The sequence below is a fragment of the Notothenia coriiceps genome, unplaced genomic scaffold (assembly GCF_000735185.1).
Source record: "Notothenia coriiceps isolate Sejong01 unplaced genomic scaffold, NC01 NC01_scaffold00011329, whole genome shotgun sequence".
Lineage (NCBI taxonomy): Eukaryota > Metazoa > Chordata > Actinopteri > Perciformes > Nototheniidae > Notothenia > Notothenia coriiceps.
Genome location: NW_011344030.1, coordinates 1 through 20,189, shown reverse-complemented (window position 1 = coordinate 20,189; position 20,189 = coordinate 1). Strand labels below are relative to the sequence as shown.

Genomic DNA, 20,189 nt, shown 5'->3' with positions numbered 1-20,189 from the left:
CCTGTGTACCCGCCAGAACGGGTATGCGCACGAGCGACCATTGGGCAGGAAGGAAGAAGGATCGAAGGGGGAGAGAGGCAAGGAAGGGAGGAAAGGAAGGAGGGAGCGGAATTAGTCAGCGATAGAGGGGAGGAGAGGAGGCGAGGCGGCGGGTTGTTATGCCGAGGTGGACGTGGCGGGTCCGGCGGAGTTAGCTACAAGTGACCGAGGCGGACAGCAATGCACCGGACCACCCGCAGGTAACGTACTACAAGCCCCTCCGATCTTTACAGCTCTGCCCCGGTGTGTTGCTTCTCTCCGCGCCGCTCTGCTCAGTTTCCGGCTTCTCCTCACAGCCTGTACCGCTCTCTGACAGATCCTCGCGGGTCGCAGCACAGATTTCATAAATTGACCCTTTTGTTTGTGAGCTGTCAGCAGCTTCCAACGGAGCCCACCCCACATGCTAAACAGAGATAGTGCCCAGGACAGCGGTGGAGGCTAGCTACTCCTCTCCGTCCGCCTGCCTCTCGTCTCCGCTCCACTCTCACTTTCTCCCCTCCGTGCTAACATCAGCTAGTTAGCTTAGCAGGCTGCTTGTGTGATAAACAAGATGGCCACTGGTTAGCTCTGCTAGCTTGTTAGACATGGCATCTTGCCCTGTCTTTGTATGCCAGAAATGCGCGTTTAAATACATGTTCCTCCTCTGTCATGTGGAGTTTTCTCCCCCGATTGGAACAACCACCGAAACTAAACCTCCCCGCGGATGAACCAGGGGAAGCGTTGTTATTGTGAAGGCATCCTCTGAGGGGTAAATCACCGCCAGATTGTGTTTGTTGCGGGAGGCTGCGTGGCGGGTTGAAAGGCTACCTGAGTGTTTGCAGAGACAGGTAACCCCTTCACATTCAGCCCGAAGAGAGAGAGGACTGAGCGGGCACACCGGGGGCTGCAGCCGGGGCTCGATAGGAATGTAACGGTCTGTTTTTAGAGAAAAGTGAAGACTTGTCGGAATTTAACGTTAACGGCTGATACCAGCCTGCACACTTTAACGTGTGTGTGTGTGTGTGTGTGTGTGTGTGTGTGCGGGGTGGCCTCTGTAGCCACCAAGAGTAAGAACTGTTCTGAAACTCTTCTTCAGCAAAAGCATTATCACTTCATTGTGAAAAAAACTGCACTACATGTCCTGCGTTTAAAATGTAAGTAAAAGTATTGAGTTACCAGTAAAATGTAAATTAACTACTGACGGTTAAAGAAATGATTGTGCAGGTAGTTAATTAATACATGTTTTATGTAAAGTTAAATGTAGTTGAACTATCTAAACTAAAGTGAAGTCATTTTTTTCAGTAAACTGTATGTAGAGTTACAAATATGTTTGCATTAAAATATGTATTGTCAGTGTTTTATATAAAACTATGTAGTGCAATGTTCTGACACTGTTGGAAATGTGAGGAAAGTACAAGTTATACAGACATAAATTCCAGCACACTCATCCAGCATAAAATTACTAAAGATATGTAAATACATCACTTTCTCATAGCTCTTTTGTTTTAGCTTGAACTGCTGGTTTTACTTTTCTGTAGTATAACTAGGATTTATCTGTATCTATATAACCCTCCCATCCTCAAGACAAAGACCTGCAATCTGATCCACAAAGTCGATGGAAACATAGGAGCTACAATACAATTAAATGTGGAAAATATATGTATAATAGAAAATAACTTCATGCTTCTAAAGCAATTAAATAAGTATGAAAAAAATGCCTAAATTATGTTTTACATTAAGTTATTTGTCTTTAGGGGTCGGTACAAACTGTAGACTTAGGGAAAGTGAAGATATCTGTCGGCTGTGATTGGTTTATCCTCGTCTAATGATAAGTAATGCGCACTGCTGCATTCCAAGTTAATATACTTTAAACTATGGGCTCCCTGAAAAATACACGACAGCATCACTCTCATTTGAGCACACTTTCCGCGCATCAAAAACAAACCAAAAAGGAAAACAACCGTGCATAGAACACACTATCTTTACGGCTGCTTAATTGATCTACAAGTGTCTTTAAACTGTGTCTTTCACGTCGTTGCAGGCTGGTGCCAGTCCGGTGTGGGTGGTGACCACAGCAGTGAGGACACACTCTGAGGAACACGCCCCCCACCGACACTCAGGACGGGTACATTTTTCTACAGGGGAGGGAGGAAGGACCAGGGCGGAGAAGGTTTTGGTCCCAAGCGCTACCCGAGGTGTTGTACCGCAGATAGGTGAGGAGGATCAGCCCCGCCCCTCACCATGACGGACTTGGAGGCCGATTGTTTGAGCCTCGGCCTGCCCCCTGAGTGCAGCTCCCCTCCCCCTTCCCTAGACGTCCCGGAGGTGGCCGAGCCTCTTGTGATGCTGCCATGCGTGAAGAGTGAGCCGGAGGACGGAGACCTGGAGCCCATCTGCACCGTGGACCTGTCGGAGATCCAGCCGCTGTCCACCGCCGAGCTGGGCCATGATCAGATCAAGATGGAGATCAGCGGCCTCGACTACATCAAGTCGGAGCACCACGGCCATCACGGGGACCAGCACCTGGGCCACTTCACCCACAGCGATGCCACGGAGCTGGACTACAAGTCCCACTACGAGCCCAGCTCCGTGTTTGACTACATCTCCCAGGTACCCCTCTGCTCACAGTAGGTTTACTTTTGCCTTTATGATAGTCAGCTAAAGGTAACAGTAAAGGCAGAACGTTTTTACTCTAATTCCAATAATCCTACTATAATAGGGGTATCTTTAATTAGTCCCACAACGATACAAATGTGCAGTGTCATAGCAGCAAAGGGACAACAATGATAAGAAGTACAGAAAAGCAAAATATAATAAATAAGTAAAAAGTACAGGAATATTATAAATATAAATGTATTTTGTTGTTAAAAAAAAGTAGACTGAGTAGTTAAAATAAAATTACTACACGTACAGTATTGCACTGAAAATTGATATTGGACTAATTGTGAGTCTAGATCTGCGGTCTACTGAGAGCAGTATCACTATGCCGTTACCATGGTGAATATGTGCAATATGACCTTATATTTATGTGAAGTTATTTTAGTTTTTAGTAATGTGACCATATTATATAATAATATTTTTTTTTTTAAACGTAAGGGATGTTCATCTCTTAACATGATTATTTTTTCATTTTGTTGGCAACATAGTGAGACTTATTAAACAAAACTCATGCTTGTATTGGCTCTAAATAGGAATGTAATGCAGTGTGCGAAAAAGCACACGTCCCACCGTCCGGGACGTGTCATTTACAATATCGGACACGTAGATCTTTCAATTGACTTGTCCGGTGGACAAGTGACGTTTTTCGCCCTCATTTATTGACAAATTATTATTAAATTCAGTTTACAAAAGGCAGAACTCATTCGCAAATTGTCCGTTTAGAAATGTTAGTTTTGGTTCTGCTTGTCGATTCCTAAGGAAATGCATCTCTCCGCTTTCTGTACTGTTAGACGGGGCAGGGCGGGAAGTGGAGCACAGTGGCAGGGTTGGAAAGCAAAACTTGGTTCCGAGTAAGAACAAATAACAATTGTCCGNTTCAGACGGGCCTGGACATGTACTGGCTTAAGCAGGGGGACACGTCTGGCACTGCAGGATTTGAGTCCCTGGCGGCGTAGTGTGTTACTGATGGTAGCCTTTGTTACTTTGGTCCCAGCTCTCTGCAGGTCATTGACTAGGTCCCCCCGTGTGGTTCTGGGATTTTTGCTCACCGTTCTTGTGATCATTTTGACCCCACGGGGTGAGATCTTGCGTGGAGCCCTAGATCGAGGGATATTATCAGTGGTCTTGTATGTCTTTAATATGACTAATAATTGCTCCCACAGTTGATTTCTTCACACCAAGCTGCTTACCTATTGCAGATTCAGTCTTCCCAGCCTGGTGCAGGTCTAACAATTTTGTTTCTGGTGTCCTTTGACAGCTCTTTGGTCTTGGCCATAGTGGAGTTTGGAGTGTGACTGTTTTAGGTTGTGGACAGGTGTCTTTTATACTGATAACGAGTTCAAACAGGTGCCATTAATACAGTTAACAAGTGGAGGACAGAGGAGGCTCTTAAAGAAGAAGTTACAGGTCTGTGAGAGCCAGAAATCTTGTTTGTTTGTAGGTGACCAAATACTTATTTTACCGAGGAATTTACCAATTAATTCATTAAATATCCTACAATGTGATTTCCTGGATTCTTTCCCCCCATTCTGTCTCTCATTGTTGAAGTGTACCTAGGATGAAAATTACAGGCCTCTCTCATCTTTTTAAGTGGGAGAACTTGCACATTTGGTGGCTGACTAAATACTTTTTTGCCCCACTGTACATATATGTGTGTGTATATGTCTGCATCTGTAGCCTGTAATTGTCTCATTATACCGCACTGTCAATGAATTCAAAGTAAATATATAAGTAAGTAAGGAGGGGAATTAGATACATGAGAAAGAGCCCATGTGTGTTTGGCTCATGCACTTTTACTAGGGGTCGCAATCCTTCAAAAGTTGATTCTCTTTCCACTGGCTAAAAGCACAGGTTGCTTTAAAATTCCCTACTGATGCACATTCAAAGTACTATATAACCCTACTTTATTTATTTGTATACATGTATATTGTTTCTCACACTTTACCTTGTTGCATTTGAACTTAATTTACTACAATTACTTTGCAGACAAATACTGTAAATAGCATCCTCGGTTTACATTCTGTTAGTGGGTTGCTCAATTATGGTGTGTTCTCATTCTGTATATTTATATTATGTATTCAATAGAGAGCCTCTGTTGAAATAAATATTTTACATAATGCTAAGACAAGACAATTTCCCAGTTTGGGATCAATAAAGTAAATCTAATTTATTCTAATCTAATTCTAAATGAATGGGGGGAGGGACAATCCCCCAGCAACACCAGATGTGCTGTAAATGTGGTATTATGCATTGTTCTTTGCCCTCCTCACGCACATAACTTTGATCAGAACATCATTGGTGTTTTCTTGCGTTCGTTCAGGGGGCTGAATTGTTCTTGTTTACGTCACCCAAAACACATGCTTTTTGGATTTAAATTGTAATTACCAGATCACAATGATCCAGAATGAATAACACAATGATGCTGATTTGTAAAAAGTTTGAATTCATGCTTAGTTGGGTCTTTCTGCAAGATGACAAGCAAACCCCTTAAAAATGCCTGTTTTGTAAGTTAGGTTTGTAAAGAATTATCAATATTGTAGCTACTCCATCAACACTTAAAATAACCTCATCTATAAAAGGCATAACTACGGCAGCTATGGTACTGTTTACATACATACATGTGTATTTACTGTAATATAGAATATAAATACTGAAAGGCCTTTAGGATGTTTATTATTGATGACACAGATGGCTAAAATATCTTTACCACCACTGAACGGAATCCCTTCTCATTTTTGCATTGACTTTGTGTTGTGTGGCTGTCCCTCATTGTTAGTGATGCTGGTGCTGACAGTGAAAAGTGTTTCATGCACTCACAGCAGCCAGTTTTCTGAAGAGGAACGTGAACTGGTCGGCCTCCTTGATCATCCTGTCGGCCCCCTCCCTCCTCTCATCAGCGTTCTTAAAGGTGATCCTCTTCTGCATCACCGCCTTGATGTACTCCACCACCACCCTGCGCAGGGCCTCGCTCGTCATCTCCTGCATACACAACGTGTCATAAGACCGCAGTCACACAGAGAGGTGCAGGAATGAGTTCTGGAACCCAAACATTTGTTAAAATGTCAGCACTTCATATTTCCTCATATCAAAGTTTTTTTAACATGTTTTTTGATGCTGAAAAAAGATAAAGCCAAAGAGATTTTCATGTTCTGTTAAACAACATAAAATACGTCAGTAAAGACCCTGATGGTGATGTCTGAAGCTTCAATATGTCTTAAAACTTCAGTTGCTAACAAGTGACTAATATAAACTGAAGTTCATCATGCCAAACATTAGCCACGTTTAGCTTAGCTGTGGTGATGTGGGGTCATGTGACTGTTATGTAGGGTTGCAAAATTCCGGGAATTTTCAAAGATGGAAACTTTCCATGGGAATAAACGGGAATAAACTGGGAATTTTCTAAATTGAAGGTTGGCTCTTCATAGGGAACTTAAATATAGTTGGGGAAAGTATATTTTAGCATCATCTTGACTAAAAAAAACATATGCCATTCAAGTACACTTGACTTTGTGGGGATTTTTTGATCGGGGGTGCATTTTTGTTCATTTTTTAATGAGTGGGGATGAGCAATATTTAACTCAACATTCCTGTTTTCGTTCTTCAATTAAACAAATAATTGTTCAATAAAATAATTAAAACTTGTTCTGTTCTACTTCTAAAAATTAAAATAAAAAAAAAATCTCTTGAAATGTCATGTTTTTTGTTTAATTTTGCATTGAATATTTCCAAAATTTCCCAGCTTAACTTCCCATGGAAACTTTCCGGAAATGTACCGGAAATGTTCCGCCCCTTTGCTGTCATGTAGTTTGTTTAAAGGTTTTTACATCTGGTGATTGCATTTACGTTTCATAAATTATAAAGTTGTGTTTATATGTGGGGATTATCCTGCTGAACAAAACATGACCGTATCATAAACATGTATATGCCACAGAGTTTATCTCCTGCAGATCTTTCTGCAGAGGGAGCCTTGCTAACTTCAGCCGACTGAAACACATCATTGCTGCACCAACTTCTCTCCTCCTACCTGATTGAAGGGTTTCTTGATCTTGTTGAAGTCGTTGAAGTAGTCCTCCACCGTCACACAGATGGTGTCCACAGCGTGAGAGCCCGTAAGCCACTTCCTGGTCATCAGCTCGTACAGGTGATGCTGCTCAACGCAACGGAACAGAGGCAGCAGGGAAATGCAAAGGAGCATTTAGTTTATTAACAGATTGCCCACAGTTGTCCTTTTTACTGTCACTTAAACTGAAATAGATTGATTATCTTAAATGTATTCAGGCATCAGTAACATCGTGCCTAATTGCTGCCATGCTATCTTTCAAAAATAAAGGAGCCATAGTGCAGTGAGAGTGATTGAGATTTTATTTTTGTAATTAACAGACAATTGTTTGTTTGCATATCATATGTTTCCAAAAGCTTAAAGAAATGCATCTGATCATTTATTGTGTGATGTTACCGCTAATAACATTTCCTTTGTTATTTCCTTCTTTTTGAATGTGACAGTCGTTTCTTAAAAGGGATGCAAACACACTTATGGTGAAAAAAGAGAGAACTATACGAAGCAGAAAAAAAACAGCGTAATATACCATCTGACAAAGGCTTGTCAGGGCTCGACATTATAAATGGCCCGCTGGCACTATTTAGACAACCCGGGCCAGCATAACGTACGTTCCACTTGCCCGCTCGGGCCACAAAAAATATTGCTTTAAAAAAAAAAAATGGTCCTGTGGTATTGGTATTTTCACTAGCAATTTTGTTAAATTGTTTCGTTTATTAACGCTACAACATAGCGTTTTGTAGGTCGATTGTCGTTGTTGGGTGAAAAGCAAACAGCTGTTTGCTGCGGAGCGCAGCACGAGCAGGCTCCTGTGAGCGGGAGCGCGCTCCTTCACTACAGACTATCGCGCCACCTAACCATTCGCCAAAATGTTTTTAATACCAGCGGTAACTGGCCAAGCGCCGGGCAAATTTTTTTTTCAAATAAAAGAAAATCACCGGAGCAGTTAAAGGAGAGTGACAGGGAGTATGAGAAGAAGAGGGAGAGAACATTTCAGCCAGCTTGATCGATGGAGTTGGCTTCTAGTGGTGCAGTGACGAAAATATAAAAGGTATTGGCTATAGGGAAATGTCCCAGCAGTTTAGGATAATTAAGTTTCTAATCTAATCTATTACATAGCCATTACATTCACTCCTAATGACAGGAAGGCAGAAAGTGCATTATACAAATAATAATAATCAAAATAATAGCAGACATTTTTTAACAATGACCACAATATCATTATCTTAATAAACCAAATATGAACAATTGAGGAAAATGAGGAAGAACTGATGATTCAAATGTTGTAGTACAAGTAGTAATGTAGTTAGTGCATACATTACTATTGCAACAAATGTGTTAATTTTCTTCATTATACAGTATGTCGATTTTTTTTGGACGAATGCTCCGGGACAGTGGTTACAATGGTGGGGCCAGTGATAATACAATTCCATGCCCGGAGGGCCAGTGGCATTTTACCCTTAATTTCTACCCCTGCCTGTGCTATAATGCTTCAATTAACTGGTTATTCTTTATAATATACTCAGATCAATAGGAGACAGAGATGTTAAGTTATAGATCAAGGGTTTTTATTATTATTTACAGCAGGGGCGGGGAACCTTTTTCCTCTCAAGGGCTGAACGATTATACTTTTTTGTTCTTCTTGTGTGTCAGTCATCCACACCAATCATAAGTGCTGTGCTCCACATGTACCAGTCATTGTTAACCAATCAGAAGTGGCCCATATAGGTGATAGACAGATTGATCCAATCACCTGCCAAGTATTTTTGAAATACTTTTCCAAATGGCTTCCAATGGAGCTTTACTAGATGGTTTGGTGAAACAAACCATCTGAGTCAGGTTAGCAATGCTCCATCACATGTTTCTATTACAGGGTGAATCTTAAACTGAAGCTTGACTTTAAAGCAACCCAACGGAAGTTTAATGTAAGTTTAGTTCTTTCACTCGTAGCTCGGGCTGCGGGGGTGCTAGAGACGGGAGCACATTGATGCGACCTTCCTAGCCGGAGATAGTGCCGCATTTTACAATAAACTTCCGTTGGGTCGCTTAAAAACAAATATCGCAAATCGAATCGCAATCATACTTTCTGTAAGAAAAACGCAATTAGATTATTTCCCAAATCGCGNTCAGGTTGTAGGTAGTTAATCGACTGCAAGACGGTGATACTATACCGGAGACGGGGAGGCCATGGCGTCCTGGTGCGGTCCTGAGTTGTGGAGAAATACAGGTTTCACGCGAGTCGCGGCAACGCTCCAAGCGGCGATTGTCAAGTTACTCGCACGAGGGGCGGGGACAGTGTGATCGCTGTGTACGAACGGTCGGATTTGTTGTTATCCCGCGACGAACCCCGTTTTATCCGCGACGACCACAACCGCCGTTTCATGTATCTGTAAAACGTCATCTCTAAATCAACGCCATAATTTTGTATAAAATGGTCATATCAGGCATTATGTAAATGGCGAGATGCCGGGGATGTGTGCCGCCGCACGCACAGCGAACGGCGCCCCCCGACTTTGAGCTGGTTGTTGGTAGTGTACTTAGAGGCGGGGCCTGTTGTTCGCGCCAAAATAACCGATCTCGAACATGACCGTATACTAAGCTAACCGACTGCCGAGGCCAGTTCCGCAGTTTTTCATCTGTACGAGATGAAAACGTCGACTCGTGGCGCCTCTTCTTCGATGCAAACGAGGGGCCGGTGTTACGTCAACCGCTTAGCACGTAGTGGGGTAAGTCCACTACCCGTCTGTCGCAACTTCGGCCGTTGCGTGCCGCGGAGACACATGCCCCCCGGCAATCTTCTCAGGAGTGTTGTCTGTACCACAGTTTTTCCTCATTACACACCGTATGCTACTACTGGATATATACTGCTGAGTAACTATAACTAATTAGATAAGCTAATTACCTTTGCTATTAGCTGATAAGCCTGAAATACGGAACGTGTTAAAGAGTTTGCGAGAGAAAATCGGTAGTTGAAAATCTAAATCGAACTCCGACAAAAATCCGTACACCTTTGGTTTGTTACTTCCGTTTGATTTATACTTATGAACTAAAGTTTTTCAATGTATAAGTAGCTTAATTGCATTTGTGTAAAACTGGTTTAATTGTAACGAAAAACTTATATTTATTATTATAAAAGGGTAGTTTCTGTCGACAAAATTGTTTAGCATAATTTATTAGACTACTGTCCTTGACATTTGTCTTATTCCGCTTTGAAAATTGATTTATTTATTGAGTCAATCGAGATTAGCACATTGGGTACAAGACATATTACACAAGTCACCAAGAGTTGACCTCCACAGCGCCTGGGCAAAGCTCCCAGCGTCTACACACTCACTTCTTAAACTCTTTTGGTAAAAAAAAAAACCTTTTCCAGTTGAAAATAAAAACTCCGGTAAGATGCGAAACGTACGTCATCCGCGACCTGACCTCCCAACGGCCTCCTCGGATTTACCGAAAGAAGGTTATTTTGCAGAAACGACGTCCAAAAAAGCTCAGAAGACCGGTTAGCTCTTAGTTCTAACAAACGCCTTGTCAGGGGTGCCCTCATTACCCGAAACGCCATCTTGAGAAGAAAATATGAGGTACCCCATGTGAAGCTCATTTTACTATTGTATTACTTTATCCTGGGGACCAAACGTACTAACTGTCCAGGTCTGTTAACCCCGATAGATGGGTGTTAAATCTTTCCATTCATGTGTCTGATAGAGGAGAAATGAGAAGGAGCGTCGTTCTTACAGACTTGTTCACTTGTTGTTTGTTACCGTAATTTTATAATAATTTTACAACCCCAGCATTATCTTAAATCAAATAAAAGAAGAGTCTCACAAGGACTTACGCAGCAAATATACAGTCATTAAATTTTTTAGAGGGACCCCTTAGGGGGTCTGGGACGACCCACTCCAAAAAGTCGTACACAACGGAAAACATATGTCCAAGGTCGAAACTACAGGGTAGTATAGTAATTTGGAATAAAGTTTTCCGAAATGAAAACAAGAGCACTTTCCCTATATTCCATAATATACGTTAGACATGAAGTAGAAAAAATTAATTACCATACGACTTTTCGCATATAATGCCCGTGGTAAAAAACAACTTGATCATAAAACTCACCAAAGTTTTAAAGCCGGCTAGATAACCTGATGTCCTTTTTCACCAGGGCTCCGGAACCTGCTCTACACTGTGTCGGTAAGTATAACCGGACGCGAGAGAGAGAGATCAGCACCTGCAGCTCTGCCCGCTGTGAGGGACCGGTGAGCGGAGCAAAACACATCTTTAGACGTCACCTAACACATTTAGCTATGGCACTGTCGTATACTTTGAATTATTCAATTTCATAATATGTAATCAATTCAGGCATCCCTCCCAAAAAAATAAAAAAAATAAAAAATAAATTAATAAATCATATTCGAATACCCGAATCATTATTCGAATACCTGAATAATTTCGAATATTCGATTAATCGTTCCCATCCCTACTATAGGGAAATGTCCCAGCAGTTTAGGATAATGAAGTTCCTAATCTAATCTATTACATAGCCATTACATTTCTAACTCCTATTGACAGGAAGGCAGAAAGTTCATTATACAAATAATAATACTCATAATATCAGACATTTTTTAACAATGACCACAATATAATTATTTTAATAAACCAAATATGAACAATTGAGGAAAATGAGGAAGAACTGATGATTCAAATGTTGTAGTACAAGTAGTAATGTAGTTTGTGCAGAAATTACCATGGCAACAAATGTGTTAATTTTCTTCATTATTAGACGTTTTCTTTGGACGAATGCTCTTGGGCCAGGGGTTACGATGGTGGGGCCAGTGATAATAAAAATGTCACTGGCCCGGATCTATAACTAGTTTAGGTACTGTAGTTTGAGAGATAATTAAAATAGCTACGTGTGATATTCTAACCTGAAGTGTGTGTTTTGTTCCGCTCACCGCTGCATGTGATTATGCAGAGCTGCGTGCCGACTCGTCAGCAGCAGCTGATCCCTCTCTCCCGTCAGATTAGACTTCACTCGCGTTTATGTCGATATCGATCAGATCTAGCTATTGAAAGCGATGTCAGGCACCCCAGCTGAGATTGTATATATTTCCGCATTTTAACAGTGCAATTAAAAAGTATAAATATAGTATAAGAATGTGGCAATTTGCCTTTATTGATAGCATACATTTAGAAAGAAAAAAATAATAAATGAATAACGAAATTGAAAACCGAATATTCGGATATTCGGGTACAGCCCTACTGTTCAGTTGGCTTTAACAGGATTATAATTGCTGGTTTTACTCAACTTCAATTGATTTTATTCACACTTCTCAATATACACATTTAGTGGTGGCATATAACTTAATATATCTACTGAAATCCTGTACTTAAATCCAAATGTAAGGTACTTAAATGTTTTCTTTTCATGCTACTCTTTACTTTTACTTCACTGCATTTCACAAGGAGATATTGTAATTTTACCTAACTTTTATTATTTGAGCGCTTTATAAGTAGTCTTTATAAATTAATCATTAAGTGAATTGACGGAAAGTGTATAAGAAACAATTTTGATCGATAAAGTACTTTGAAAAATATGTTTTCCTGATTGTAATCACATACTTTTACTTAGATTTTCCATGTAGCCCAAAATAGGACTTGGCTGTGTTTATCTTTTTATTGCAGTGTGAAAGTGTCCAGAGAAACATTTGCCCCAGGGCCGCAAGATTACAAACAACTAGGAAATACGGAAGGAATCACTTTGTGTTTATTAACACAGGGTAATACTTGGTTAAGTCTTATAGGCATTTAATTAGTAAACTTAATTGGTATTAAAATGTCTTCAAAAAATCTTTCAAAAGTGTTACAAATTCTCAGTGATTAAATTTGGGATTTTATAAATATGATGCACATATATTTTTTAAATAATTTACCAAATGCCTCTCGCAAAAATGTCACTGTTGATTTACTGACAATTTTATTCTGAGTGGCTTCAAAATGTCTTTAATCTAATGTGCCTTAATCTCCAGAAACATGGTCACAAAACGAATCACGAAATGTAAACAATATTTTCGATTTACTTTTTCTATGTTAACTTATGATGTGATTTGGTGTCATTATCGAGTACTTAATGGTTTGCTGCCTGTCTGCTGCAGGTAACGGACACGCTGGAGTACATAAAGTCGGACCACCACGTGGACCTGCAGTGTTACTACACCACGGAGCTGAGCGGCCTGAAGTGTGAGTACCCCGACAACATGTCCGGCCACCTGCCCCACAACGGCCTGGAGTCCATCCACATGGCCGAGCTGCGCACCGAACTCAACAAGCTGCGGCCCGACGCGCTGCTCTTGGAAGGCATAAAGCTCGAACACGAGTTCGGAGGGGGGGCGTTGTACGAGCTGCAGCCGTCAGAGGTGGGGAAGTCAGCAGGGGAGGCGGCGGGGCAGGGAAGGTCGACCAAAACCCAGAACGCCACGTTGAGAAAAAATCGCAACATGCAGGGGGAGAAGCCCTTCTCCTGCACGCAGTGCGGGAAGAACTTCAGCACGTTGGGCAACCTGAAAACTCACCAGCGCATCCACACCGGGGAGCGGCCTTACACCTGCTCGCAGTGCGGCAAGAGCTTCGGCCAGGCGGGGAACCTGAAGCGCCACCAGCTGATCCACACGGGGCAGAAGCCCTACGTGTGCGCGCACTGCCCCAAAGGCTTCACCAAGGCCGACGACCTGCGCTCGCACCAGCGGTTGCACACAGGCGAGCGGCCGTTCATCTGCGTCACCTGCGGGAAGAGCTTCGGCCAGTCCAAGGAGCTGAAGGCACACCAGCTGAGCCACACAGGAGAGCGGCCATACTGCTGCCAGCACTGCGGCAAGAGCTTCACCAAGGAGTCCAGCTACCGCAACCACGTGCAGATCCACACGGGCGAGAAGCCCTACACCTGCTCGCAGTGCGGCAAGACTTTCAGCAACTCGGGCGTACTAAAAACCCACGAAAAGATCCATTCGGGCGAGCGGCCTTTTGGCTGCACGCAGTGTGGGAAGAGCTTTGGCCGCCTTGGACACCTGAAGGCTCACCAGCAGATCCACACTGGGGAGCGGCCGTACGCCTGCCCCCACTGTGGGAAGACTTTCAGCCAGTCGGGCCACCTCAAAGCTCACGAGCAGATCCACAAGCGGGATCGTGCCGACACGGCCAATGGCGGCAGCATCGGCAGCAGCAGCAGCAGCAGCAGCAGCAGCAGCAGCAGCAGCAGCAGCGGCAGTGGGGGGGGCAGCGACAGCAGCTAAACTCCACACCCTTTAACCTCTCGGAGAAACAAAGTATTATTCCTCTTTTTTTATAAATACTATATATAAAGTTTTTTCCTTATGAATCTTTTCTTACATTTTCATACCTTTTGCATTATATCTGTGGGCAGGGTGCTCTGACTGATTTGCTCTTATGCAAGTGTCTGCGTGTGTGTTCATGTACTGTGTGTTTGTGTGTGGGTGGGGCGGGGCTGTAGATAATCTTTAAACTGAAGTCCCACAACTTATTCTGATACAAGCACAAATACTTCAGTGACCAATCTTGAGTACTTAATTTAGTTTTTTACTGAAAGAGACCAGCAGCTGAACCAGGACGCTGTTTACTCATCCTCAATACTATCATTAATAGTAGTAGTATTATTAATATTAGTATTATATTTCACCAGAGCTCAGGTGTTTCCTTACGCAGTAGTTCACAGTGAGTACTTGTACATGATAATGTGTAACAGAAATGTTTTGTACTTTTATAGTCTCATTTCAAATGTTTCTTATCTGGATTAAATCCAGAGGCATTTTACTTCACTACTGTTTGCACACAAACGATGATGGAGAGAGGTGATGTTACATTTAAAAAATAATAATAACTCATTAAAGTGGTACATATATGAAAGAATACTTTATTACGAGAAATAAATCAAAAGACTTAAGTGAAAAAACCTGAGAAATTCTCTGAGATTAAAGTGGTAGTTTTTTGTTTCAAAAACTCTTGTAATTAAAGGAGAAAAAAATCACGAAATTACATTTACATTGACTATTCAAATCTCAGAAAATTACAAGTTTTTTAGCTCGTAAATGTACGAATGTTATTCGCCAGCTGGTACAAATGAACATTTGCAGATTTGAAAAAAAATGAAATGTTAATTTACGTTAACATGAGCAAATGAATCTTTAAAAACCTAGATAGACCCTCCAGAAAAACGCGGGCAAAAATCCTTGATTATGCGGGCTAAATTCCTTGATTATGCGGGCTAAAATCCTTGATTATGCGATTAAACATGCGGGGTTTTATGTGATTTTATGCGGTGAAATTGCGGGAAGTTAGGAAATATGCGGAAAGTTGCGAAATATGCTAAATATGCGGGGGAAAAGAATAACAATTTTTAAAAATATTGGGCTGTCTTATTTATTCTCTCTCACACACAACCTGCCACTAACGTTAAACCCCTTTACTATTCAATTAAACACATTCAATGTTTATTTATTGTAAAAGCAATTGGGCTATTTTAATCTCACACACACACACACACACACATACACACACACACCCCCCCACACACACACACACACACACACACTTCTCCGCCTCATTCTGTTTTCATTTACTCGTTCGTTATCTGACCAGCTTCAATCTTGTAGGCTACTCACTTCGTTTCTTGTAGCCCTCGAAAGGGTTTTGGAGGTTGATGCCTCGGTTAACGTGCGTTGTTTGGCTTTCTTGTCCGCAGCAGCAGAAAGCATTTTCGAATGTTTGAATGAATCAAAGTGGGTCGTCACCGTCGATTTTCTCTTATGCTGCAACACACAGTTGCACGGGGTGCAGAATAGTTTCCCCCCACTTTTTGCCCGGTCTTTAGTAGAAATGTTCGTTGGTAAATGAGATGGATTAGATGTTTTCCTCTTGGTGTTTTCTCTATCGTGTGAGCTCCACACGTTCACTCTATACAGTGTTGTTTACATTCTGTGATGCGCGAGCTGATGACGTCACGTCAAGACGAGTTAACCTTTTTTTCTTCTCAACTTTGTGTGGAAAAATGCGGGGATTATGCGGCCTTTTGATAAATATGCGGCCTTTTAAAAATCTGCGCCATTTTGCTGATTATGAGGTAAATTCTGCGATCGCAGAATCGCGTTTTTCTGGAGGGTCTAGCTAGAAAGGAAAATAAATGGGAACTACATTTGTATTTTTTATTAATCTTTAAATGATGAAGGCAATTCAACTAACAGGGTAGTCAAATTATCACATTTTATTTTTCTCTATTTACAAAATTAAAGTAGATAGTTATGAGAGTAAATAGGGAACTAAACTCAAATCATATTAAATAAAATAAAAGTAGGGAGCACGATTTTTATTGGACCCAATATCAAAATCAACTTTATTGTCAATCTTTCAGTTTGTGTGTACAGACAGAGAAATCGAAATACAGTTTCCCACAATCCCGAATGCAATATAAGGATGTCTATACTATGAATTATAATCCAAATAAAGCATTATTACTATAGGAAATCAAATATATTCAAACCGATAGAAGAAGTACAGTGTGCAACATCTTTTTGATTTTTTATTGTATTTAAAAAAAAATTCTCATTTGACTATTTGAATATTTCATCAAGTTATGAACTTCTTTTTTTTAAAGTTACTATTGGCTGAAAAACGTCCATAGTGTGCATCCCTACTAAAATAAATGATGTATTGAAAATTAAACATTCAACCAAAATATAAAAACCTTTTTTTTTTTTACAAGTTTTACACTTTTTTTAATTAATTATTAGTCGAGTTGGCAGCTTAGTGAATCCGGAAATGTTGAGTTCTCAACGTTTTATGTTAGAAATATATAGTACGGGACCCACAGCCGGATGCTAACTTGCATATGTTGTCAAATGCATTATAACCTGTTAACAATAGTTAGCACAATTTTGGAGTGGTTTTAAATATTATTTAGAATACCAAATTCATTTTCTGATATTTTCAGGATCAGAAATGGCAGTTGTAACCAGAAAGTGGCCATATTTGTACTCTCAGTGGGCTGATTATGAATACCATGAGTAGTGTTGCGGACATTGGATATAGAGTACAATATGAACGTTATTATCTCTACTGTGGAACATTCTTTTTCACATAAATAACCAATCTGTCCAATCCGAATGATTCAGAGTCCCCTTAATCTTAAAGATCGACCCATAATTTATAAAAATCAGTCCACTGAGAGTTCAAGTATTGGCATTTTCTGGTTAAAACTGCCATATTGATCCTGAAAATGTCAGAAGTTGACTCTGCATCTTCAAGTAACCACAAAAACCAGTCTAAAATTGGCAAAGCAATTTTTAAATTATTGTCCCAGTCTATAATGGTAATTAACGCACTTATGCCAATTGACCTTTCGCAAAGCCACGCCCCTAAATGCCCGTTGTCCAATCATATTCGATCACGTGCGCGGCTCCCTGTGGAAGTCCGACAAGCTTAGCGTTCAAATTCATTGCGAAAATGGTGAAGCGTTGTGCTTATGGTCTTTGGAAATCGGATAGCAGATATCCCATAAGCTTAGAGGGGGGGGTGATATTTTACCCGTTTCCTAAACCCAAAACCCGAGATGCCGCCAGTGGATAAAGAAATGCGGCAGGCCCCATGCAAAGCTGAATATGGCGAATATCAACAAACACAAATACGTTTGCTCCAAGGTAAATACGTGCTAACGTAGCTAGCTAGCTAGCAAAGATTACATTCACAAATTAACTAACTAATTTAATTAACTAATTTCACTAACTAACGTTAGCTAAAGTCACACGACTACAGCTGTAAGCTGTGTGCTTCTCGGTCGTTTTGACCATGTATATCACTTGATGCATAATAATGTCTGAACAGCTGAGCTCCGTTATTACTCTACCTGTGGTCAAAGTACAAACAAGAAAGCCAACAGGCAATCATTCATTTATATTTTGCTTTAATCTTTGTAGCATTTTGTTAATGGACAGCCTACTGCCGACTTCCCTAATCCTGCTGCACAAGTGGGCACCCCGACCCCCACAAAGGAACAACAAGGTGGATGCAGAAAGCCACCAAGGAAACGGTAGTTAACTTTAGACAAACTACAACATTTAATGCCTCTTGTGATTGTATTGTTTTATTCCAAAATAATAATAATAATTCCGTCGAATTTGACATACAGCTCATGTGGTTTTTCACTCTTGCACTGCGACCTGTATGCAAGTGCCTCTATTGATGTTGTGCCTCCCTCTTTTCTAATGTTTATACTGTGGATATAACCCTCCATAGCGTATTGTAGCCCCTTTTGTCGGGACCTGGAGGATATTGCTGCGTTATTGCTCCAAAATGAGTCTGTTAAGGCGAGTCCGACGTTACGGAGACCCTCCATTATGGCTTTGTTTAACACATCTGGCTCTCAGCTTGCAACAGTAACCAAGGGGGGGGGCGTGGCTTTGCGAAAGGTCAATTGTACAAATTGCCCAGCATATGCAAGTTAGCATCCGACAGTTTCTATGTGCTGGGGACCCAAGCTATACATTCCTAACATAAAAGTTCATTTATTTGTTCACAACAGGACTATATGAGCTAGCAAATAGACCATATAGATACTTTAACCACAAAAAATGAAATATTGGCTTTTTCTTTTTTGTTGCTTTTCCTAATTTCCTCTGCTGGTTTTTACCTCAGACAGCACCGGTGTCCATGATTACAAAGTCAACATTTAAGATAAGTTAAGATGCTTTCAGGAAAAATCCCTGTAGAAACATGCAGACTATAAATCATTTTGTATTTTTGTTAAGCAGGGTCCTGGTTCAGTTAAAGTACATTTCAATCTTTTGCCAAGTGTGTACAAGTACTTCCTGTTTGAGTACTTCCTGCCAGTTTACTCGTGTTTCCTTCCTGCGTTGGGAGTTTACTGTATTGTTAAAAACCTGATGATATCATTTAGTTATTTTTTATTGAATAGAATTGATCAGGACGATAATCTGCTGATACGACATTCCTCTTATTGGTTTTTGTAGCAGGATTAAAAATCATTCCAGTTTTTAGCATCGTCGGGCTCCACAAGGACCAAAAAAAACCTGACGGCAGCACAAAGAGCCCGACTCACCGATCGCTCACTGTGGACACATCTTTATTACCGCATTCCTAATAAAATGTAAAAAAAAAAAAAAAGAAAGAGCGTCTTGTACTGGAAAAAGATTATTAAAGAAACTAATGACAAGCCAGCTGTGTTTTTGCTTTATTTCATTTTCTTTAGACTTAACTAGGCACTCATATTTTTCAAGGTATAACACCACATTTTTATGTTATTACAACACATTTCTTGTCATGACTACCTACGAGTGAAACTTAAGTATGAAGTAATTGTGCATAAATTGTTTACATCTTGACCGCCAGGGGTCAGTGGAAGTTAATGTTGAAATAACCAAACTTCTATTGTTAAATTATTCTTATTACCTTCATTTAAAAAAATAAACTAATAGCATTTTATTTCTCTGACTATTTAAAAAAAAAAAATTATTAATAGCAGTAGAACTGTATTTTTATTACATTCTAATGTCAATCACTCTCAACTGTTTTACGTAGCTTTGAAATCATTTTCAAATCTGAGTTTTCTCCAAGAAATATATTATTATACCTATTTTATATATATTTATGATTATAATTTGTCCATTTTAATTTCTATTAATTAATTAGAGCCTTAGGTTCTGTTTGACTTTACAGTTAAATGTCTTCCTTTTTTTTCAAATGTTTAAAAATCTAAATGATGTATTTAATAGAAATGCAAAATATGACAGCATCCTGTTTTAATCTTGTCTTTAACATGACAAATACATTTCCTGACGTTAAATTAGGGCTGTGCGATTATGGCAAAAATCATAATCACGATTATTTGGGTCAATAATTGATATTACGATTATTTTGACGATTATTCATTGACCATCTATTGAACTTTAAAACAAATAATATTTGACCAATAAACAAGATCAACAAATATGTTGGAGCGCACTTCCAAAACCATACTAAACATATATTAATATGATAAATAAAAATAGATTAGCAGGGTCGGCTCTAGAACAAATCGAATGGGGGGGCAATCATTTACCAAGGGTTGGCACACACTGCCGTCAACAACCAACACACAAACAGCAACGCAACTTCAATTTCAAAAAAACAAAAATGCTGTAAAGTCTATTGTCTTTCACACACATTGCTAGGGTGTAGTGCTATAACGAGGCGAAGTCCCTCCCCTTCCGGGAGCCTCCATGGGACCCCGGAAGCGGAAAATTATACATTGAAGTCAATGGAGAGAGAAAAGTTATCTTTTGAGCCCGTTTGAATTGTGCCACGAATGACACATATGATGTTTGTCAATCTTAAACAATCATTTCCATGTAAAAAAAGTCACAGTTTGTCGTAAAACTGTTGAAATATAAGACTATGAAAA

General features: G+C 40.3%; 1 protein-coding gene across 2 annotated transcripts; it reads left to right on the top strand.

Annotated features, from left to right (window-relative positions):
* LOC104946674 (zinc finger protein 773) lies at positions 1–18,962 on the top strand. Of its 2 annotated transcripts, none has more exons than XM_010772548.1 (4): positions 1–239; positions 2,060–2,628; positions 12,880–14,046; positions 18,760–18,962. In XM_010772548.1, exons 2-3 carry the CDS (start codon positions 2,260–2,262, stop codon positions 14,011–14,013), a joined length of 1,503 nt encoding a protein of 500 aa, XP_010770850.1. In that variant the 5' UTR covers positions 1–239; positions 2,060–2,259; the 3' UTR covers positions 14,014–14,046; positions 18,760–18,962. The 2 variants fall into 2 exon arrangements, with proteins under 2 accessions (XP_010770850.1, XP_010770851.1); XM_010772549.1 differs by lacking the exon at positions 1–239 and adding an exon at positions 286–1,172.
* The last annotated feature ends 1,227 nt before the right edge of the window (positions 18,963–20,189 follow it).

Excerpts from the sequence above, each read along its gene's own strand:
- LOC104946674 (XM_010772548.1), top strand. The coding sequence starts at position 2,260 with ATGACGGACTTGGAGGCCGATTGTTTGAGCCTCGGCCTGCCCCCTGAG. Across the intron at positions 2,629-12,879 it reads TGTTTGACTACATCTCCCAG|GTAACGGACACGCTGGAGTA; the intron begins GTACCCCTCTGC and ends TGTCTGCTGCAG.